Source organism: Sturnira hondurensis, unplaced genomic scaffold (assembly GCF_014824575.4).
Source record: "Sturnira hondurensis isolate 20B ecotype Veracruz unplaced genomic scaffold, ASM1482457v3 Scaffold0021490, whole genome shotgun sequence".
Lineage (NCBI taxonomy): Eukaryota > Metazoa > Chordata > Mammalia > Chiroptera > Phyllostomidae > Sturnira > Sturnira hondurensis.
In genome coordinates this window covers 4668308-4692213 of record NW_028094121.1, presented here as the reverse complement: position 1 = coordinate 4692213, position 23906 = coordinate 4668308, and the positions used below count along the sequence as shown (strand labels likewise).

General features: G+C 54.5%; 1 protein-coding gene across 2 annotated transcripts in view; it reads right to left on the bottom strand.

Annotated features, from left to right (window-relative positions):
• Nucleotides 1-413: 413 nt before the first annotated feature.
• The window catches only part of GRIK3 (glutamate ionotropic receptor kainate type subunit 3), a 214887-nt gene continuing 191394 nt past the window's right edge, over nucleotides 414-23906 (bottom strand). The window contains exons 13-17 of one of the 2 annotated variants that reach the window (XR_005064571.1): nucleotides 21390-21607; nucleotides 9760-9982; nucleotides 8987-9237; nucleotides 3137-6584; nucleotides 414-2494 (exon numbers count right to left, since the gene is read on the bottom strand). Coding sequence is in view for 1 of the 2 variants with exons in the window: in XM_037032575.1 (XP_036888470.1) it covers nucleotides 6390-6584; nucleotides 8987-9237; nucleotides 9760-9982; nucleotides 21390-21607 (887 nt within the window). In the remaining variant the exon portion in view is untranslated. Of the gene's footprint in view, nucleotides 6585-8986; nucleotides 9238-9759; nucleotides 9983-21389; nucleotides 21608-23906 lie in introns of both variants that reach the window. The other variant, XM_037032575.1, reaches the window with a different exon arrangement.

The window sequence follows — 23906 nt, the reverse complement described above, 5'->3', positions numbered from 1 at the left end:
AGAGCTCAGGCAAGATCTCTGATGGACCGAGTTTGGATAAGAGGCCCACTCATCCTCCCCAGCTGAGCCCAAGAGGCAGGGTCACATAGGGACATGGCAACTCCCAAGGCAGTTATGTGGATAGAGATGAGTTGGTGAGGGACATGCCCATGAGAAGGGTAGATGGAGGTCAGACAATGTCAAGGACAGATGCTACACCCTCCATATCTCTCATGGGAGCCAGGAGCCTGAGCTGGACCACCCACCTGCTCTTCACCAGGGTTTCCGGCCTGGGGCAGTCCGCCCTGGGTGAAGGTGCCACAAGTCAACTGCCCAGCACCCTCTGGTTCTAGGGAGGGAAGAGAAGCAGAAAACACAGCTTGAGGGGTTCCTGTTTTCTAGAAACATTTCTTTATTTAAAATTTAAAACCATATTACTTCATACAGCAAACTGTGCACTTCGATATATCACAGTGTCTTAAAAAGGAAAATAATCGAATTTGTTTGGAAATTTATTTACATTAGCCTAGAATGATTGGCAAGTAACACAGTTACTATGAAACCCAAATTGTTACAAAATGTTTACAAAAAACTATATTCATAGAAATTCTGCATGTCCACAAAGGGCATCCCCTGAATGGCCCAGAGACCAGTGTGTGGGAACCATGTTGTGTGGGAGCGGGGGGCGTCCAGGCACTCTGGTCTGGGTGGTGGGACAGGCTGGGGGTCTCACATGGTGCTGGCTGGGGGCTCAGCCCAGGGGCTGAGGACCCGAGTCCTCATCATGGGAGGCCCAGCAGGCAGAGATGGGATGGGGGTTTGGAGCACAGTGACAGGGCCCTCCACAGGGGGCTGGGTTCAGATGTGCTCTGCCCAGGGCCCTGGAGGCAGACCCAGAGTTGAGTGCAGAGCAGCCTGGTGCGCGGGGCTGAAACAGAGGGTGGGCTGCTGACCATGTGGAAGCACGCTCCAGACCTCTCTCCCCTGTGTGCTCCGGAGATTCTCTGGCCCGTGGCAGGGCCGGACCACTAGCGAAGGGATCAGCATTGCAGAGAATAGACAAATCTGTAGGGAGGGAGGTCTACAGTTTCTTCTGGGGGATCCCTGCCAACTGCCCTGCCGGGGCAGATGCTACAGGGCAGAGAAAGGGGAGACATGGCATGGGCTGTGCTAGGACTGGGCGGGCCTTGTTGGTTTCTCATCTTTCATGCATGTCACTGCTCTGCTCACATCTGTTCCTTCAACAGCTGGCCTCTGGGTCACATGGAGCTGGGGGGTTGTCTGAGGTGGGACAGACTCGTAACCGGCATTGCTGGGTCTACAGCTGCTTCCCGGCACCTGGAGGCCTCAGAGTTTTGATCTGCAAAGTAGAGACACACTGCGGGGTGATGTGACATCTGTTCTAGAAGGCAGGGGACAGGGGGTCAATAACTAGGACACTGGGACATCATACTGGCATGCTGGCAATGTCCTTGGGGCCACTGTCTTTAAAAAGTGCTTTCCCTAGCCATGAGCTGTGCCCACGTGTGGGGTGAGACTCTGAGGCAGAGGCCTCTGCCACCTATGACACACTAGCCTTTTTGGGGTATTCCAGGTGGAACCAGACATCTACCTGGCAGTTGTGCAGACAGGTGTTTGAGCAGGTCTCAGGAGCCAAGTACTGGTATGACATTGCTCTCAAGCCACAGGCCTTGCTGTTCTGCTGCAGACGCTCTCAGATGGAGACGAGGCTCCTTCGCCACCCCCGTCCCTCCGCCAGCCTGCACAGCTCTGCCCTTTTCCTCGGGGTCTGCAGTTCAGCCGCGTGTGTGCCTTTCCCCATCCCTTCGGGGCACTGCCGCCCTGCCCCAGGCGGCCTCTGTCCGGACTGTGCTGCTGTAGCCCCCATCTCTCACCTGGTCCCCACCCATACTGGCTGGGTTATGTACACTCCGTGTGCAGACGTGCGGGGAGGGGTGCGTATACACATGGGCTACAGGTCATATATACACTGTGCATATATATATATACAGCATATATATATATCTTTTTACACTCATATATATAGTGTACAGAATTTTCACCTTCTACCAAAAACCGTTTTGTGACTTCACGTATGGCCTCAGCTCTGAAATGTTAACTCAGGGCAAATGCAAGACGGACATGAAGGTGTGAAACCCACATGGGGACAGAGGGCAGGGCCCTCTGCAGTGGTGAGCGGTGGCGCCAGTTCCCGATGTGTCCACCCAATTTGGGAGTCTGTTCCAGATGTGTCTATTCCAGAGACATGTCTACAGGGTTGGGCTCATTTTTTGCATCTGTCTAGGGGGCTGGGCCGGTCCCAGGTGTTAAGTCCATACAGCAATTTTGACCAGAGCTAGGCCCTTCCAGATGCCACTCCACGCAGGACCATTCTGGGCACGGGCCAGAGTTCAGTCTGGTTCCAGATGTTTGTGCATATAGCTGGGGATGGCCTGGGGAGGGATCAGCTTCATGCTGAGTGACGAAGCAGCTGCAAGGCCCCACACAGCACTCCCTGGAAAAGAAGGCAGGGAGGGTGCTTCTGACTGTCCTGGTTGGAATTCTGCCTTTTGAGAGCTTCTTGAGGGGGAGTGGCCTCTAGCCACTTGGAGTCTCCACCTACTGCTGCCAGGCCCCCACCAGCGCCTGGGCTAGCCACGGTGCTCCGCCAACTGAGGCAGTGTCTTGGCTGTGTTGGGGGTCTGAGCAGCCACAGCAGGAGACCAGTAACAGGTCTCGGGGAGAGAGAGAAGGAGGGCTCATTGTTCAAAGCCCAAAGGTCATGGCGGGGTGTATGTGTTTCTCCTCACTGCTGCCCCTCAACTTGGCCAATGTGAGCAGGTTGAGAGGAGGCACTGGCGTTTTGAAGTGGGAGATGGGGGTGGAAGGTGGGGACACTCTGGGGCCAGACAGGGACAGTCTAGCACTTGCCCAGGCAAGTTCCATCCTCTGCTCTGTCCAAACCAGTGTTTATAGTCCCCATCGCTCTCAACCCCCGACCTCAGTGCCTCTGTGCATGCACCCACCCACGTATATCCGCTGTAGTGCCGTCCACACCCGCTGGCAGGTGGGCCCAAACTTGGATTCCAAATGGTCCTCCCTGCTGGGAACACTTTCTCCACCCCCCACCCCCCAGATGTAGCAGAACCTTTAGTACCTGGGACAGACACAGCTCACACTTGGGCAGAAGCGGTTTCCACTGCACTCTGAACCTTGGGCTGGTCTCAAAGACAAACACAGGACATCAGCCAGAAGTTGAACATTAGCCACACATATGGACATAAGGCTCAAGTGGGAGGGAAGATCAGGCAGCATGTCATCCCACTTCCATTTTGGAGTCCCCCAAATCATTTCAGTGCCTTTGGGGGACTCCCCGAACTCAACTGCATCTCTGATATCCTCCATTCTTTACTCCTTTGATTGAAGTCTTCCTAGCCCATGCCGCTGCCTTTTCTGTCTCTCATCACAGTCTGTCTATGTGCATAGCCTCAGCAAGACACATGTTCATGGAGAGTTATACATGGAGGCACACACATGTGTGTGTGATATGAGCATGGATGTGGGCATGTGCAAAGAAACTCTATCAGATGAAGAAGGACAGTGGTTACTGGGCCTTACTAGTGGTTGATGGCAGCAAATGGGCAAATACTCTCATTAGTATCCTGTTACCTGGAAATTGCAAAAATATGTCATTTTTCCCTTCAAACATGGCACTCTGCCTAGAGCAAAGGAGTCACCAGCCACGAGTTCCTGAAGTTTTGCCCGCACTTGGCCAGTCTCCCTGTGCCTATGCCTAGACCATCTCAGCAAATCTTTGTGACAAAAGACCTGTCCCCGTGACAGCAGTGCCAGCAGACCCTGGTGCCCCGCTTTCCTGATTGTCTGTCTCTGCTCCTGCAGTGAGCTGGAACATATGCGTGCATCTGAACACATGCGTGAGCCTACACACACTCACAAACTCCAGTTCCCCCGGCTCCTCGCAACAGGCTCACACATGACCTTGCTGCAGATCTGTCTGGTTTTGTCCTCTGTCGTGCTCTCTGTTGCACACACAGGCCCACACATGCCTGTGCACACGTGCTCACACGTGGACCCCTTGGTGACATGGCTTCTCCTTTAAAACATATTTGGCAATGCTGCAGGTTTTATCCTGTCCTCCACCCTCTGCCATTTGGTGCACAAATGCACATGCATGCACAAACACACACACATGCATGCATGTATATATACATATACTCACCAGAACCCCGCTATGACATGGCTTCTCCTGTTTTTACATGTATAGGGCTCTGCTGCTTGTCCAGAGTGGTCCCCTTCATCCCCAATTCACACACATGCTCACATGTGTACACATGCACGCAGCAGAACCCAAAGGGTTCTCCTATTATTGCCTGCCCTGGACTGTGGATATGTCCAAATCTGTCCTTCTCCTCCAGCCCCCAAACTCACACATACAAGACACAGACTCACACTTACGAACACACACACTCCTGTACCCAGAAGCTCACGACAACATGGCTTTTCCTATCATTACATGTGTCAGCTCCGCTGCACGTCAGGCCTCTTCTCCCACCTCCAGGGCACACAGCCAGGCAGAGTTGCTCTGATTCTGGGAACCAGCTGGTTTGGTCCTGCAGCTCACAGTTCCCAGGAGGGACAGTAGTTGTCACGTGAGTCCACTGTGCTCTCCTGCTTTGGAAGTTCCTGGGGAACCTAGACATTACCCTTCACCCCAGCTGAGAAGGTCCTTGAGACCTAAATGTAGCTCCTCCCGAATGAGGCCCTTCAAGCAGAAACAGGAGAGAGGTGGGAGGGGGGGGCTGGTGCTCCTGGGTGGTCCAGAATCACCTGTCCACTTCCCCTGCTCGAGGACTGCCCTCTGCCCTTGGCTGTGGGAAGCCCTGCAGGCCCCATCACATTCTCTTTAAGGACACTTTGCTCCTAACCCTTCTGTGTCTCATTCTTTTTCCAGAATCTCAAAGTCACAGACCTCTAGAGCATGCATCACAGCTAGCTGTAATCCACAGGTCATCTGGTGTACCCCTCACTGGTACCCCATCTGCTACTTCTCTGATGGACCCCCAAGTCCCACAAGGTCCCAGCTGCTCTGGACAAGAGACCAGGGCCAGGATTGCCTTGTGTCTCTGGACGGGCTCTTTGGTTATTTCTCCAGGAGGCAGCTTCTCTCTTCCCACCCTTGGGGTCTCTACCAGCCATGATAGCCTGCCCCTAAAAACTTTCATTTTGTCGGGGGGGGTATCTTCAGGTTTGGCAAGTCCAGGAGGCTGGGAGTTCTTTGGGGCCCCTCTAGTTTTCCCCATCTACCCTAAAGTTAGCCTGTGCAGTAGGGCCTGGACCCCTCTTTGGAGGAGGCCTGACTTGACTTTCCTTTTAACCTAGGCCACTTTCTCCCGAGATGACCGAGGGTCTCAAGGCCAACTGGCCAGGAACAGGAAGTTGCTGATGAGTACGTGGCAAAGAGCCCAGGGTCCCTAATGCCACCAGGGTTTAAAAAAGAGCTTGGGAACCAGCAAAATAAGAGCCGATGACTTGAGGGGCCTATGGAATTTCCACGGAATCCACGGTTCCTCTGGGCTTCAACTCTTGGCTGAGTCTCTGGGCATCCTCCTTGTTGAGAGGGTCCGGGGGTCTTCTCTCCTCTGGCCAGAAAGTGGAGGAGAATTTTCTCCGACCACTCCCCCACTCTTCCAGAGAAGTGGGGGCCACCGGACGTGGTCTGTTAGAATTCCTGCCTCTGTGCGTTCTCCTCTCTTCCAGACCCCAAATCCTCTTTCCCCCTAAGGAGGCCTCTGCCTTCAACTTTGCCCAAACAGAGGCTGCCACAGGCGGTGCTAAATCCAGGAGTTCAGAACCACGTGAGCAGCCCTGCGGGGAGGGAGTCTTCCCAGGCACGGGGGATGGCCGTCCTCCATCTTCAGCTGCCGCTGGCAACCCAGCTGTACCATGCTCAAGATGCCCAGGGTTGGTGTCTCTGGTCTCTCAGCCGAGCCCCAGGGGCCCTGGGCTCAGGGGGAAGGAGTGGCGATAAAAGAGTGAAGATTTCGTTTTCTTTGGCCTCTGCAGGGCCATGGTAGAAACTTCTGACTGTGGAGGAAAGTTGAGGGGCAGCTGAGTTTGGCCTGAGAGAGGCATGTGCTTCCTTTGGCCTTGGCTGTCTCGGCTGGCAGCTTTAGAAACCCATAGAAGAAATAGGAAGAGGGTGAAGCCCAAGCAGCTGGCTTGGGGTCCTGCTGGTTTCCCAGGAGGTAAGGGCAGAGGGCTCCTGGCCCAAAGGGCAGGCAGCAGCTCTGGTCCCCAAGCCCAGTGTGGGGATAGGGGACATTCCTTCCAGTTTCCTTTGTTTTCCTCCACCCTGCCCCTCAGGCCGGCAGTCCCCACCCCACCAGTGCTCAGGGGAACACGGGGGCCAGAGATGTGCTGCAGGTCATGCTGTCCTTGCCCGGAAGCCGGCGATCATTGAACGTGTGCATGTTGATGACGGCGTCTGTCTTGACCATCATGGGAGGCTGCGGCTTGTGCTTGACCCGTCGCTGGCAGGTGAGGGAGAAACGGATCTCGTCGGCCACGGTGCTGCAGAAGGAACGCTGGGGTGGGGGTGGGAGGAAAAGGGGCAGATGGGTGAGGCCTGGCCCTGCACCTCCAGCCAACGCCTGCCCTTGCTCCGGAGCCTGTGCTAAGGCCACCGGGTCTCTCTTACCCTGTCACCCCACCCACCCCCTGCTTTCTGCAGGATGATTAGTTTGTATAGCAGCCTACGGAGCATCACAGTCTTGTTTGGAGACCAAGGTCGCAGGGCAGGTAGCATCACCTCACCCCCGTTTTACAGATGAGCAAACCGAAGCTCTGGGCGGCATATGCACTGAAGTTCGAGGACTTGACCCAATGTTTCCCCACTGGGTTATGAGAGTGGGAACCAGCTAGTTTCCTCCACAGGAGCCCAGCCCCCGGCACTGGTCCTGGCGCGGGGTCTGGGTTTAAGACACACTTGACGAGTGTGTGGGGGACCCCTCTCCTGGGAGGGCTTCCAGCTAAGGGGACAGTCACTGTGTTCTCACTCAGGGAAGTCCAGCATGTGCTTCTCAAGGTGGGCATCTGGGAGGTAGGTCCCTGCAGGGCAGGTGGGTGGCAGTGGCCTCCTCTGGCCAAAGTCCCTGTGAGTACCCGAGAGGGACAGCAGAAGGGCAGCATCCCTCACAGGCATCTGATGGCAGAGGTTGTCCTGCAGCTTGCCTGGAAGGCCGCGGGGACTACCAGTGCCTCAGTTTACCCAGCGAGCCAAGAGCATCGGCAGCAAGACTGCCCGTACGCAGGCTCTGCGGTGTGGGGGATGGGACCTGCCTCCGACTTCTGGTTCTCCCTCTTACCAGCCATGTGGCCTCGTCAAGCTTCTCCTTGTTCACCCACCAAACACAGAACACCAGCCCCCACCTCCCTTTCTTTATTCTGAAAATACTGTTTGAGCCCCTTCTCTGGGCCAGGCACTGTTGTAGGTGTCAGGCATTCAGCAGTGAAAAATGACAGCTACGCTCCCAACCTTCAGGGAGCGTATGGCCCAATAATGGGATAAAAACAGATAATAAACATGTAAACAAATAACTTCAGATAGTGATACCTATGATTAAGACTAAAGCAGTGAGGTGGCTTACAGAGGGGTTGGAAGTAGGGACAGGTGGGCAGGCTACTTGAGAAGTGACAGCTGAGGGGAAACGGAATGACCAGAAGACGCCAAGAACACGGCACTCTGGGGGGAGGACCACCTCAGGTGGACGGGACGGCCCGTGCGAAGGGCCCCAGGCTGCAACACGTCTGGCACATCGAGGACTAAAAGGGAGACCAGTGCGTATGGAGCGGAGAAGGGGAGGGGCAGGGTGGGGGGGAGGCCGGCAGAGGTGGGCAAGGACTAGACCCAGGAGGCTTTTTGGTGGAATTCAATTCCAATGATAATGGCAGTTCCTAAAGAGTTTACTTTTTTTAAAATGTATCTTAATTTTTTAGGTGTTCCTGATTATTGGACATCGAGTTTTTTTCCTAGTTTTTTTTTTATGCGATAATTCATGTTTCAACAAACATCTTTGTAAATAAAACCACATCCTGGGCCACTTCTGGTGGGTGCACTGCTGACTCAGGCTTCCTGGTTATAATGGCCTCCACTTCGTTTCTGGTGGATGTAAAAAGCTGCCTGCTTCGAACGGTCCCCACACATAGGACTTAACTTCTGCACCGGCCCTGTGTGGCTCTGAGCTTCACTGTGAGAGGCGCTTCCCCAGCACAGTGGCCTCAGCTCAGGCACTCATTGAAACCACCCTGCATACTTTCTTAAGAGGCCAATGCCAGGCCCTACTACAGAGCAGTTAAAACAGAGGAGTTAAAACTCCTCTCCGGGAGTGAGGCCAGGACATTAGCATTTAAAACGCTCTCTCCCTGTGATTCTAACTTGCTCTCAGGACCCAGAGCCACTGACCAGCCAGGCTTGGATGAATTAGACACGTTCTCTCATCTGAGCGCTTGGGCTGGGCCTCTGAGCCCTTTTCTTTTTTAAACTTTTAAATATGGAAATCTGCCAATACAGGCAGAAGGAGAGAGAACAATATAATGAACCCCTAGGTAACCATCACCCAGCTTCAGTAATTACCCTGGAGGCTTTTACACAGGGGAAGGGCATGGTTTGAATCAAGTTTTAAGCAGGGCACTGGCTGTGGGTGGAGGGCGGGTAGGAGAGAGGAAGTGTGGAGGCAGGAAGGCCAGACTGGTGGCTGTTGCGTGGTCCAGCTGGAGATGGCGGGGCTCGGCCTGGGAGGGAGCCGCGGGGATGGGCAGGTGTGCGCGGAGGCGGTGTGGGTGGGACTGGCCGGGCTTCCTGGTGCTCTGATGAGGGCAGGGCCTGACACTGCCACGTGCCTGGCACACAAGAGGTGTGACGCCAGCACAAGTCCCTTTCTGCCACCTCCCTCCCTCTCCCCTGCAGGCACCGGCGAGAGGGGCTCACCTGCTCTCGCTCTGCTGTTTTGCGGAGCTTGTACACAAACTCGCCCACGGCCACCAGCACCGACAGGACCAGCCCCGCGGCCAGCACGATGAAGATGCCCCCGATCTTCTGGATGCCCAGGGCGCTGGCCTCTTTGCTCTCCTCCTCGGGACAGCCGCTGCCCCGCCACCACTTCTCCTTCATGATGTGCAGCTTGTCTTCCTCCTGCAGCTGCAGGATGGCGATGGTGATCTTGTCCCGGTACGGGGAGCCTGCCGTGGGAAGAAGGGACGGATGTCAGCGGCACTTGATCCAGCCTGGGTGCCCCTGGCGACACTCCGGCCGGTGTCAGCCACCATCCCTGGCCCTCTCGGTGAGCTCACGAAAAGGGGGAGCCAGTTGCCAGAAGTTCTCTCTTTATATATGTGTCTGGGTGGGCGGGAGGGTCCTCCCCTGAGGTAGGGAGTCTTCCCTCTGGATCCCTGTTTTCACAGGCCCCTGGACGGCACACTGTGTCAGGGCTGTCTCCACGGGGGTCAGGCCAGGGAGAGCAGGTGTGACCTCTGAACGGTCCCCACCTCTGGGTCTGCCCCAGTTCTCTGCTGAGGCCAGGGCGGACCTCACAAGGTACCCCCTTCACCTCTGGGCAGAGGAAATGCCACCTCTCTAGGCTCAGTAGGGGGGAGCTGGGAGTGGGGGCAGGAGACTGTGAGTGGGAGGGGATGAGGGCGCCCAGCCCCGCCTCCCCCACATCCCCGCCTCCCCCACATCCCCGGCTGCAGCCTCTGGCTCACCCATGGGGGTGCCGATGCCGTAGCCCTTGGAGTCGATGAGGCCCCCGATCTGGGTGAGGTTGCAGTTCCTCTGGGTGACGTACTCAATGGTGGTGGACTCCATGAGCAGCGCGTAGTCCGCCGTCAGCGTCCTCTGGATGCCCTCCTCATTGTTCTTCACCAGCGCCGAGGGCTTGCTGCTCATGAAGGCCCACATCTTCTCGAAGGTGGAGATCTTGGATTTCTGAGCCATGAGGGGAGGGGCGATGCACACACAGTTACCAGGGACCAAGCACTGCACACCCCAGGCTCCGGGCAGGGAGGTCTGCCCACAGGGCTCAGCGTGAGGGGGCGCCACCCATTGCTCAGATGTGGCCACTGAGGCCCTAGGAGGGCAGGTCCCCAAACACTGGGCTGGTGAGTGACAAAGCCAAGATTCAGATGCAGGCCCACCTGTCTGGAAACCTCTGGCTCTTTGCTACAGCACAAGGGGTTTTCACGCTGACTTTTACAAAATTAATTTTCTTTCTCTACTTATTTATTAAATAGTTATATGTGCAGGCACTATTTTAAGTGCTTAACTGCATTTATTCATTGACTCTTCACAGCAAGCATAGGAGGCAGGTACATTAGTCCCATGTTAGAGATGGGGAAACTGAGGCATGACTAAGTAACTTGCCTAAAGTCACTCAGATACCAAAGGCCAATGCCAGGCTTGAAACCCAGACCTTCCGGCTCCAGGGCTCATGCTCCTAACCACTGAGTGGCACTGCCTCACAGAAACCACTGTGAAGGTACAGAGGGAGAGGTGGATGGCAGTGAGGGCGAAGCTTGTGGGTCCTGGGCCCCCCAAGCCAACCACAGTGCACTGTGTCTCGGGAGGATTTTGTCCGAGGGGAGGGTTTGTGTCCCACTTTACCGCAGTGAGGGAGAAGTGGGGTGAGAACTCCAGGATGGCCGGAGGCGTGGGGCTGCCAGAGAGTGTCTGCAGGCCCTGCCCCTGTGTCCCCAGAGCCTCCGGCCTAGATGCTGCTGCGTGAGTAGAACCAGCGTCCCTAAGACCAGACCCGGTGGGTGGGCTGCTGCGCTTCTGCTGCCTGGCCAGGGAGACTCAGAGAGGGCCCTGGGGTGGGGACAGGGGGCTGACACCGAATGTTCCCTGCTGCTGAGGAGACTGGGCAGACCAGGGGGTGTGGCCTTCATGAGATTTCTTATGAATGCAGTGCTTGCCAGCAGCCTGCTCCCAGCAGGGATGGGCCCTGCCCCCGCTGATCTCGGGGGAGCAGGTGGCCCCACAGGCCCCACTGTGCTGGCAGTTTCCAAGTCTGGCTATGCCCGTCTGTGATGTCAGCCTGTCTGACTGGCACCGGGCCCGGCTCCGGTGTTCGTGACGACACGGGTGTGCTCAAACAGGCTGGCGCAGGGCTGGGGGATGGACAGGAGATGGGGAAGGAACTGTGTCTGCCAGGAGCGGACGGTGGGGGTGGGGAGAGGCTAGGAGGAAAGTGTACCTTCTACCCTCCGGGTGCTTCCGAGCTCTGTGAGGACTGTCCCCTCTGAAACTGGCTCCTGTAGACTCGGGCATGCCATGGGGAGGGGAGGCCCCGAAAGTTGCGGGCAGGACCCCACTTGGAACTCCACCTGAGCCCAGATTCTGTCAAGTACCAGTGATAGCTCCTTTGGGCACAGGGTCTGGGGACATATTCACAGACAAGCCACCACTCCCCCGCCTGCAAATGTATCTGCCCCCAAAGCCAAAGGCCTGGAAGGGCTTGGATGCCTGGAGCTTCAGTGGGTTCTACCAGAGCACAAGCGGGCTGTTCCCAGCTCCTCTCGGGCCTCAGCCTTTCTCCTGTTTTCAGCTCTTTCTGCTCTCCAGCTACTCCACCTCCATAATTACTCTCTTACCTCTGCAACTCTTGCCTCCAAACCTTCTGTTCTCTCCTGCTAGTCTGTCCTCTCAGCTCCTCCTCTACTTCAGCTCCTCCTGTAGCCCAAATGCCCCTCCCCCACTATTGCCCTTAAAAACTTTCCCAATGTCCAGCCCTTCTGACTCACCAGACATTTCTTATTTTGTAGACAATTTCTGATATTCAGATACCTCCTCCACCCCCAGCCTCTTTCATCCCTCAGGTCCTTTCTTACTCTGCTACCTTTCCTGCCTGGATTCTCTGCGGCAGGCAGCTTCTCTATGGCTCCAGTGACCCCCATCCCTGGGACTCAGCCCCACCCCTGGATGTGGACTGGACATCAAGACTTGCTTTTAACTGCCCCCCATAGCTATGGGATGTCCCTCTGGAGATTAGGTTACGTGCGACTGAACTGTCATCCTGCTGTGCTCTCTCTCGCTGCCCTGAGGGAAGCCAGCAGCTGCTGTGTTGCGAGGCGCCCACGGAGAGGCTCATAAGACAAGGAACGAAGGGCAGCCTCCAGCAAACGGTCAGTGGAGAACGGACACCCTCCAGCTGACAGCCAAGGAAGAACTGAATCCCACCAAGGGCCACGTCAGGGAGCTTGGAATTGGAGCCCCGGGATGGCTGCAGTGTTAGCCGACACCTTGAATGCAGCCAGTGGGACATCAGCCAAGGGGACCCAACCAAGCTGGGCTGAACCCTGACCCACAGACTAGGAGATCACAATGTTGTTTTAAGGCACTAAGTGTTGGACAATTTGTTATGCAGCCATAGATAACTGATATACTCTCACATACTCACACAGGCTATTTCTCAATATGGTTGTTTTGTTCTTCAGATAATCAGCACTAACTACTCCATTAATCAGACATCCAAGGCCTATCACCCCCGCTTACCAGGCACACACGCTCCACGGATACTCCGCCCTCCTGGTCGTGGTGGCTAAAATACTACTTTCCCACGCTCAGTTCCTTTCCCATCTGTCCTTCCTGCTCTCCAAGTCCTCCTTCTTCTACCAGAGCTGGGAACCAGGGGCTGATGAGGCCATCAGGGCTCCCTTCACACCTCCAATGCATGCATGCAACCCATCTGTCCCTCCACCCCTCCTTTCACCCGCTGTCCCCTCATTCATCATGTTCAGGTTCTCACCCATTTGCTCACACAGCCTCTATACACTAATTTACTCAACTATCTGACCGCCCACTTGGCCTTGTGCCTATCTATCCATCCATTCATCCATCTAGTCAACCACCTGCCCATCCATCCATCCACCTCTCTGCCTCATCCACCTTACCCACTCACCCTTCCATGCACATAGTCAGCCATCGGTAAAATCTCGAGCCTGGCAAAAGTCACTTGAAATGAACCATTCAGGGAGTCCTGCCCCACTCCTTCCGTCTCAGAATAGAAGAAGAGCTTGTTCTTATTCTGCAAACTCCTCCCTGCATCCTCCCCACAGCATGCCATTCCTTCTATACATAGGCATGCCTGACATCAAAACATATGCTCTTTCCAGTAACACTACATCATAAAAGGAGACAGAAATTTCCAGTGGGGCTGGAGGGAGCAACAGGCCACCAGACTTTGAGGAAAGACACATGAAAGCCTCTGGTGGTAAATGAACAGGAAGCTGGCTGTGATACTGGTTTCAGGCGGTCGTTCTCTGCCAGCTTCAGGTTCAGGGTCAAATGTACTACCTCAGTCACCTTTAGGCAGATGGGTCTGAAGTCTGCTTCCCTAGATGGCCACCCACTGTGCTCGTCCTATATCCTGGGACCCTGTTTTTAAACACATCCACTCATGGCCTCTGTCCCCCTTAAGTTCTGTCCATCTGTGATTCTGATTCTGGGCACATCACCAAAAAGCTTCCCTCTGGCATGTATGAGACAAGGAGGGATACATCTGGGGTCCCTCCTGGGATCTCAGGCCTCTTTCCTATCTCCCTGGGCCCGACCGCCAGAGCCCTGAGTTCCTCTGGTCGCACAGGCCTATGGTTCCTGAGTCATCCTGCCTGCCCCAGTTTCATTGGGAACCTTAGTAAGCATTGCTTCAGTGCCAGTCACCCAGATCAATTAATGGAATCATTCGGAGCAGCCAATACAGGGAGATGTGCCAGAATGAAGAGACTTTTTTTATCAGTAAAATTGGCAAGAAAGTAAGTTTCAGGCTCATGACTTTCAATTCCAGCCTCTTCAAAGAACTAAATTGATTTTCCTCAACTGAAGATACTTAATCTTGAGAATTTAACATTTCTGTACAAGAAAAAAATGTATGTAGGTATATATATAAATATATATCTATTCCGAAGGGAGCTAAATCCCAGGGAGCGTGTGTAGGGAGACAGTGGCAGTGTGATTCCATGCGAGACCAGGGGTATTTTCCAAGTTGAATAGGAGACCTTTCCCAAAGTAATTGGCTTCCTTATCCCTGGGCGTGGAGTCTTCGGCTTTATCAGATCCCTATCCTCGAACAGTTAATCATGTCTCTTGGCTTATTTCCTTGGGCACGAGGAGGTTTTCCTAAGTCTGTGCTTCTGCCTGTCTGGCTGGGGCAGACTGGCTGACCCTCCAGCCCAGCGGTCCCTGCCGTCTGTCTGCATGTGACCCTGAAGTTTGCCTGTGTGGGGCTGTAGGCTGGTCCCTCCAGCGGGGAGTGGGTGCGTGAGGTCTGCAGGCTGCTGTGGTGGCAGCGGTGGTGGGAGGGGTCAGCCCCATTGCAGGAACTCTGGTTTTGCATGCTAGCTCCTTCTGTAACTGCAGGCGGGCAAGGGACAACACACCTCTGAGCCTCACTTTCCACATCTGCAAAATGGGGGCTAGCTGAACACAAAGGTGGGCCCGTGAAGTGCTCAGTAAGTGCCTGGCGTCATTGTTTCTCTTTGAGGCTCTTTAATCCTCTTTAAGGCTCAGTTTGCTCATATAGAGATTGGGGGTAATAATTTCCGCAGTACACAGTTTTGAGAGATGATGACGACACGATGCTCAGTGAATGTTGACGGAAGCCACACGGGATAGTTATCAGTAGAGAGTGCTGAGCAGAATTTTGGTGAACGAGAGAGAGTCCTGCCTCTTGGACCAACAACTGGTGCTTCGTGGAAGAGCCAGCCCCGGGATGCTCCGCCTTTCACGTTTTCAAAAAGCAGAAATGTGATTTTTTTAAAATGAAAGAATCTCCCAATTTTATAATGCTGGCAACTAGTTAAAAATATGTAAGCAATGTATGGCCTTCAAAATTACATCTGTGGGTTGAAGAGGTCAGTGTATCACTGGTTTCTACGATCAACAATAAAAACAGCGTTTATGGCACGTGTACTGCGTCGGGTGCAGTTCTAACCTGTTTCTGTGATTATCCCATTTAGTCGTCTCAGCTCTGGGAGGGTGGATGCTATTATACCCATTTCACAGATAAGAAAACCAAGGCACAGAGAGGTGCTCAGTAACTGAGTTGTTTTCAACAATTTCCCAGCATCCCTGGCCCTCCCCCTGCACCTGCCACTGCTCCTCTGCCTGCTCTGGGTGTCTTCTGTCCTGAGGACCCCCAGGTACTTAGCTCTGTGCGGAGGCAGGTGGCCATCCTATGGTAGAGGCACCAGTGACTTCAACGAAGGCCCAATCCTGAACGACCTGAAAACATGGAGAGCCTCCAGGTGTGCACTGGCTGGTCTCTTTGCAATGTCCTCCTTTTTGGGACTGTGGGGCATAGGAGAAAAGGGTCCAGCCTGTTTCCCAGTCTTTTGCACCAGCCAAAGGGAGGGGAATCAAGAGGAGAGAGACTTGAACTTTTGTGTTCCTGTGTACCTGGCACTGGGCTAACCACCGTACATACTGTAGCTCATTGCATCCCCTTGCTAATTGCCACACGGTGAGAATCAGTATCCACATCATTCAGGTGAGCAAATTCAGGCTCAGAGAAGTGATGTGACTTGCCCAAGGTCACCCAGCAGAGACAACACCCAAGACTTCAGTCCTGCGCTGACTTTAAGACTGATGTGAATTGACTATGCCAGGTGCACCCCACTGAGCTCTGCTCGTCATTGTGTTTCAGTCTTCCACCCCCACTTCTGATTGAAGGCAGGGCTGAAGTACCATCAAAGAGGCCAGCAGACAGGTCTGGAGGAACAGGAAGTTGAGATCCGGGAGCACCCCTGAGCCCTCTAGATCACGTGAGAGTGCTGAGCAACTGGAAAGGGTGGTGGCAGACTGAATGGCCTCTCTGAGTGCTTTGCAGGCTCCGGTGCCAGGACAGGGCAAGACTGAGAAGGAGGAGGGCTTGACAATGCAAGGCACCCAGAGAGCCTCAAACTCTTGGCCCCCAGCTCCTGTCCCTCGTACACAGTCCCACCCACACGTGATGTGCCTCCCCTACGCCCCGGCACCAAAGAGGGCTAAGTCCTGGGAGAAGCTGTCTCCTCCCCTCCCCTCCCTTCAAAGCTGCCCAGCCCTCCCCACAGAGAACCCGCTTTCCCCACTTTCTCCTTTACTTTTTGCCTACATAGTTTCACAGCCAAACGGTGCTTTCAAAGGCCTCCTTTCTCATCTCCTAATTAATTTTTATCTGCCAAGACAGAGGGAGGACAACGTAGGAGACGCTGTTCGTGATGTCTGCTGCTCCCTGACAACTTCGGATGAAGTTTCTTTGGAATGATGGGGCTGCCTCTAGCCACGCCCCTCCTGGGCTGCAGTGGGGAAGGCAGGGGGTGGGGGGGGGGGCATGTGGCCAGGGATCTGGAGCTCCCTGGGGAGAAAAAGCCCAACATCCCGCTTCCTGCTGCTGGCTTTGGACAGGAATGGGTTCTCTCCCCCAGGTTCTAGTCTCAGCCCGGGGGTTTCTTAGCTTTTAAAATTTTTATTTACTTATTTTTAGAGAGAGGGAAAGGAGGGAAGGAGAAAGGGAAAGAGACATCGTTGTGAGAGAGAAACATTGATCAATTGTCTCTTATATGCACCCTGACCAGGCACTGAGCCTGCAACCCAAGCATATGCCCTGACCGGGAATTGAACTGGTGACCATTTGCTTTGAGGGACAACACTCAACCAGCTGAGCCACACAGGTCAAGGTCAGCCACACTGGTCAAGGCTTTTAAAGATGGTTTGCAGTCTAAGCAGGAGTACAGGGTAACTACAGAATTGAAGTTCATCTCCCCTGGATTCTGGGACATTCAGAGGTGCCACCTGCTTGGTTCCTGTCCTCAACACAGGCTCTTGCATTTGCTCCATTTGGCTTCTGTCACATTTTAGTTCCATGCTTTAATTCAACATTGGCACGCACACGCGCGTGCACACACACACACACACACACACTTGGTTATTAGATTGTCTTGTTTGTTATCAGGACTGTTCTAGGCTGGGGATCCGGCTCAACTGACTACGGTTTCACTCTTCCCCAACTGACTCCTGGACTGGCTGGCTCCTGAGAGAGGTGACATGGACACTGTGACAAAGAGAACAGGCACTAGAGCCAGATGGCTTGGGTTCAGATCCTTGCTCTGCATTTCACTAGCTCGATGGTAAAATGCTTGACGGTGAAATAGCAGGTTGAGGTTAACTCGGATTACTTTCTGAGCCTGCTGTCATCGTGTGCACAGTGGAGATGATGTAATAATATAGTCTAACCCCTAATGTTGCTGAGAGAATGGTATGAGTGGATACGGCAATCGCCCCTTATCCAGTTTTACTTTTCTCGGTCTCAGTCACCGTGGTCAATACTGTCCAAATATGCTAAGAAGAAAATTCCAGAAATAAACCACTCATAGGTTTTAAGTTGTGTATTGTTCTGAGTAGTGTGATGAAATCGAGAGCCGCCTGCTGAGTCCTCCTCAGAACATGAATCATCCCTCCGTCCAGGGCGCTCACGCCGCTTGTGTTCCCCCCGCTAGTCACTGAGCAGCCGTCTCCGTTATCGGACTGACTGTCCCGGTATCGCGGTCCTTGTGTTCAAGTCACCCTTATTTTACTTAATAATGGCCCCAAAGCTCAAGTGTAGTCATGTTAGCAATTTGGATATGCCAGAGAAACTGTAAATTGTATGTTCATCTAGGGAAAAACAGTACACAGAAAGGTTCGCTATCACCTGTGGTTTCAGACATCAGCTGGGGGTCTTGGAACGTGTGTCCCGTAGGTAAGGGGGAACCACTGTACAGGCAAAGTGCTTGGGACTTCGCCTGGCTCCTAGTAAGTGCTCAATAAATGTTACCATTGTTGTTGACTTTGCTAATGTCTCCTGTGCATCCTATGGGTACTCCTGGAGCCAGCCTTGGCACATACACTCACAGGCAGGGGAGGGACACCCCCACCACAAGAAGACCCCAGGGTGGGTGTGGGAGAGGGCCCTTCATGTGCAGACTGACATCCCACTACCCCTCTGAGTGGCTGTGTGGTCATGGGCAAATCACCCAGCCCCTCTGGGCCTGTTTTTCTAGGTTAAACTCAGGTTTCCTTCCAGCTCTAACCTGAAATTGACAATGAGGCTACAACCTGGCCTGGGGCAGGGGAGGTGTGACTATGGGGGTGGGGTCAGGGNGCATCCTATGGGTACTCCTGGAGCCAGCCTTGGCACATACACTCACAGGCAGGGGAGGGACACCCCCGCCACAAGAAGACCCCAGGGTGGGTGTGGGAGAGGGCCCTTCGTGTGCAGACTGACATCCCGCTACCCTTCTGAGTGGCTGTGTGGTCATGGGCAAATCACCCAGCCCCTCTGGGCCTCTGTTTTTCTAGGTTAAACTCAGGTTTCCTTCCAGCTCTAACCTGAAATTGACAATGAGGCTACAACCTGGCCTGGGGCAGGGGAGGTGTGACTATGGGGGTGGGGTCAGGGGGGAGGCAGGGGAGGAAGTAAATTTGCCCAGGGGTCTTCTGGGAGGGTGCTGTGTGCCCCCAGCTCCTCGTCTGGGGCAGGGTCAATGCACCCACATCCAGGTCCTCTCTGCCTCCACAGCAGTCCCACTGCTGCTGCCAGTGAAAGGCAGCCTGGGCAAAGGGAGCTACGCTGGAATTAAAGCAGGAGACAGGGAGGCCGGACTTCAGGAGGAATAATTCGGTGATCAGGAGAGTAAGGAAGTGGAATTGGTTCTGCAGGGGGACGTGGAATTGCTGTTTCTGGCTGAAGGCCCTTGTGAGCGTGGGCTCTTGAGCCCTAGCCTCAGAGTCCAGCCCCTGCCCTCCTCGCTGTACCAGTGGCAGGGAAGGTAGGTGAGGGCAGAGCAGGCTGCAGCCGGCACTGCTGGATGCGGAGGACAGCGGCTCTGTGGGGAGCTGGGATTGGGTTCTGGGAAGACAGTCTGAGCATCTGAGCATGGAGGGAGGCGAGGACATCCAATCAGCGGCAATGAGCCTGCTCTGGCTGCATTTATGCTGCTTCCTTTTGATGAGGAGCCCTGCTTAAGACTCGCTCATGAGTAATGCATGAGAGAGGCTGTGGCAAGTCACAGGGCTGGGCCGCAGCCCAAGCACAGGCACGGACAGGCGCGCACACACACAAACCCGTCATCGCACACATATACAGACATGCGTGTGTGCAGAGGCTGGCACACACACAAAAGCTATTACACATATGTGGGCCATTCCACAAACACACAAGCTATTATGCACACACAGGCCCATCCCCCACTCACAGTAATTGAGGCACACTCATGGGCATATTTAAACAGAGAGGCATGGATATATTCTCCACACAAGTATCATGTAGACACTCTGGCACACACTCATAGGCACATATCCACACACTCAGATCCCAGAGATGCATGCAAACATATGCTCACCAATACACACACATATGTGCAGACACTCGTGTTCACATACAAACACACATGTTTCCACACAGGCAGACTCTGCGTGGGCACAGATGTGCACACATACTTGAATGCACATTTACATGCTGTATGCACACATCCATCTAGCACATACTCACATACTGCTCACGCTTGTGAACACACACACAGGGTCCTAGAGAGCTCCCAGAGTGCCTGTGACCATGCTTTTCCCTTTCCTTCGCTCTAAACGCACGACAGTGACCCTCAGGAAGGCCACCTTTGCTCCTCAGGAGCAGTAGCAACGTCCAAGAGGGGAGCCCTTTTCTCTTTGCTGAGCAGAAGCCTATGTCCTTAAGGAGGGGCATGGGAGAGGCAGGGGTGGGAGAGGGTCCCAGTGGGGCTCTGCTGCCCCAGAGGCGGAAGGCTTTCCCACCCAGCCCCTTCTTGCTCCCCTCACCAGGCCTCATCGGAGGCTCAATCCACCACTCAGAGGCTCAGCCTAGAAGGAGGCCAGGGCTGGGGCTGGGGGCCAGGACCCAGAGGAGAGGGACATACCCCAGCCTTTGAAACTGATCGAGAGCAATTGACTAATAAAGAAATAACTGAACAAATGGATTCATAGCCACAGAGTTCCCAGATCCTGACCATTTCTGAGAAAAGCTGGGACGGTGGTTCTCAAAGTGTGGGCCCTGGACCAGCAGCCTCAGAATTTCCTGGGAACCCAGTAGGAATGCATGTTCTGGCCCCACCGTGGCCCCACCGAACCAGAAACTCTGAGAGGGAGGCCCACCAACCCGGGCTCGCCCAGCCTCCCAGGTGATTTGGATGCACACTCACAGCTGAGAACCACGGCCCACCAGGGGGTCCATTCCGTGGCTCGTGGGCTGCGGACAGCTCAGGATGGTTGTGAAGGCGGCCCAACACAAAATCGTAAATTGACTTAAAACATGAGATTTTTGTGTGTGTGATTAGGTGCTGCAACGTATTTACTGTGTGGTCCAAGACAGCTCTTCTTCCAATGTGGCCCAGAGACGCCAAAAGCTTGGACCCCCCCTGGCTAGACCATGGGCCTTGGAGGACAGCAGACCTGGGGCAGCGTCTGGCTGAAGCAGCGGTGGGTGCTCGGACGAGCCCCTTAACCATTCAGAGCCTCAGTTTCCACATGTGTAAAGTGGAAATAATTGTAGCAGCTGCGTGCAGGATTTGTCATGAAGATTACGTGAGGCAAGCTTTTAGTGCAGCGCCTGGCTCACTGTGAGCTCTTGGTGGTGGTAACTATCGTTATTATCATTTTCATTTCCAGAGGAACATTTACAGCGACTGGTTTTCAGGGCTAGCCCGTGTCCTAAACCCTTGGCTACTCCAGTAGAAGGGCTACAAACACTGGGGAACAGAGCCGACACCTTACAAAGCAGGAGGAGCAGAAAAGTCATGGCCAGATCCCCACCTGAGCAGGTGGTGGGGGCTTTATCCAGACACGGTTATTCTGGTTATTCTAAGAGCGTAACCTGCTAAGGAATGCTTGTAAACACCTGTTGGAGTTTGAAGCCTCCCTTCTTCCTTGGAGGACGCACCCCCCTGCTGCCCTCTATCTAAGTGGTGAAGCGCTGACCCCCAAACCCAGGCCAGCCTTGTGGAGATGGATGCCGCTGAGAGCCAAAGCCAAGGGCAGGAAGTCCGCTGGCTCCGGGGCCTGTCTGTACATCTGGCCTCACTTCTCTTTCCCCCCTCTCCAGCCTCGTCTCCCCACCTGTCCCCCTCTGATGATGTAAGGAAATAAAGCGCACTCACTCTGCTTGCCCCAGGTATAGAAACTTCTAGGATCTGTGCTGGGACCCACCCAGGCAGCCACATCACCACAACCCTGAAAAGTTAACTGGTCCCCAATGGGGAGGGACGAAGTTCTGGGGATTTCTTGGCTCTGTGTGGTTAGGGAAGGACAGCAGAGGGTCAGCTTGTGGTGCTGCAGTGGGAGGGAGAGGCCTCACCTTGAAGAAGGTCATGGTGGCCCCATCCTTGACAGCCCCATACTCGATCTTGGTTTGCTTGGCCAGGTCGTCGGCTGAGTCGATAGGCGATTCCATGCGCTCCACGGTCAGAAAGGCGGCTAGGTTGGCCGTGTAGGAGGAGATGATGATGAGCGTGAAGAACCACCAGATGCCACCGATGATGCGCGTGGACAGGGCTTTGGGCATCAGTTCAGACCCTGGGGGAAGGGAAGAGGCAGGTGGTCTCTGACAAAGCGCAGACCAGGGCTGCTCGGGTCCTCTGGGTCGCAGACCCCACTGACAGTCAGGAAAGCCGAACCCCTGTCCCTCCACCAGTGGTTCTCTGAGTGTGGGCCCTGGACCAGTGGCATCGGCATCACCTGGGAACTTGCTGGAGACGCTCATTCTCAGGCCCATCCCAGGGCCTACTAGATCAGTAACTTCAGGGGTGGGGCCGCACGACCCGGGTTTGACAGGCCCTCCAGGTGATTCTGATACAGGCCACAGTTAAGGACCGCTGCTCTTCTAGAACAACAGGCACCTGCCCAGCATTTCCTGGGCGTGGCAGGCCCTCTGGTGCCTTCCTCGGACCCATATGGCCCCTGTTCCAAACACCTGGAGTCAGGGCCCCCCGGGCTCTTGAGTGAATCCTGCTCCTAACTCTCCGTATGACGTTGTGCCAAACACTCTCCTCCCAGGGACCCTGCAAAGCAGGAGTCGTCCTTCCTCTTCCCAGCCTCACACAGATACAGCGACCCTGCCACGATACAATTTGAGGAGAAATTGTATTGCAAATACAATTGGTATACAAATACAAGATTGCTATGCGGTGCTTTGCAGGAGGAGAAAAATCAACATGTTTTGAAGCTCTTTGATGAGATGGGTCACGCTTCCTCCCTGACCTTGGGTGTGGAGCACAATTTAGGCGAAACCTTCTAACTGAAGTAATTAACTAGGTGGCTTTCAAGAGATTTAAATAGCAAGTGACTCCTGAACTTTCCAGAATATTTGGACCTGCAATCGGAAAAGCGTCTGCTTTGATATGGATGATTTTTTCCCCCTCAAAGAAATCACTCAAGGGAGAGGTTTGCAAATACACAACTATTTTTTCTCCCTCCTAATCAAAACCTCGCGGGGAATACACTAGGGGATGAGGCTTTGAATAGCAGCAGGAGATGGAAGAGGGGAGGCTATTACTGCATCGAAGGGCTCCCAGGTCTTTCCCAACTGTCACTGAACAAAGATGATGGACAAAGAAGCAAGGCGGGGCTTCAGGACACTCATTAACAGTGGGGACAGATCGAGGCACTTCCCTTGAGGGCTGCCTGTCACCCGCCACCAAGGCTCCTCAGCTTCCTTGCCCAGCCCCCACCCACCCCCAAGCCTCACCTGCCTGGCCCTCCCGCAGCCTGCTCCAAGCCAGGGATAGAGCTTCCCCCCTGAAGGAGAACGGCTTATTTTCACTGTTTGCTTGGTGAGCTTTGCCTAGCTCTGTTGGCCCCCCACTCAGACCCCAGTCCCTGCCCTGGGCTCTGCCGTGGATGGGAAGTCTTCGGGTAGGGGGCAGATTGATCTTCCTTCACCCTTCTTCATTCAAGTGCCCCCGCACAGGGCTTGGCGGGTTGTGGGCACTCAGGACACGTGGGGTCATATCACTCATCCACTCATTCACCCATCCATTCAGCATTCCGTGGCGGATGCCTATTAGGACCAGGATTTGTCCTGGGCCTTGAGGATACACAGAGATGAGAGAGGGACAAGGCCATTTTCTTCGGATCCTCTCCCCTCCCATGCCTCGCCCCCTCCCGGCTTTGTCACCCACTGGGCCTCATCGAGGCCCTACCACAGGTGGAGATTTGCGTTTCCCCACCCCCCAAGAGAAGAGGCTCTGGGGTGAGAGGCAGAAGCAAAGGGCACATGTCTCCCCTGGAGGAGTTTCCTGTGCCTACCTCCAGCCCATGTCACCACACTCCTTGGAGCCAGAGCAGGTGGGCTGCTTTCTGAGATCTTTGAGCAGTTGCGCATGTTGCCCAAGGGCGGGCCAGCAGCCCAGGGTCACGTCCTGCGCACTGGCCCTCCCTCAGGAGGATGGAAGAATGTGGTGTCCTTCTGCATGTCCCATCTCTGATGCACTCAGGCTGAAGTCCCCATGTCAGACTTGACCCTTCCTCCTCCCAGGCTCCCCACAGCCAGACCGTGGCCAAGTCCTGTCCCTGCCACGCCCTGAAATTCTCTCAGCCCATCCTGTGCTTTACCCTCATTGGTCTCTATGCCAGTTAAGGCCCCATCATCTCATTCCTGCAATGGCCGCTCACCCTGCCTCCCTGACTCTGGTCCACCACCCCACCCATCCTCAGCCCAACTTGGTTTGGCCAGAGTCTCCAGTGGCAAGGCCATCCACAGGGTCAGCCCCCACAAGAGCGATGCACCGTGTCTACCTCATCTGGAGCAGGAGGGACTGGGGATGAGCCCGAGTGACATGGGTGGGGGCAGCTCATCTGCTTTAGCCTTAGAACA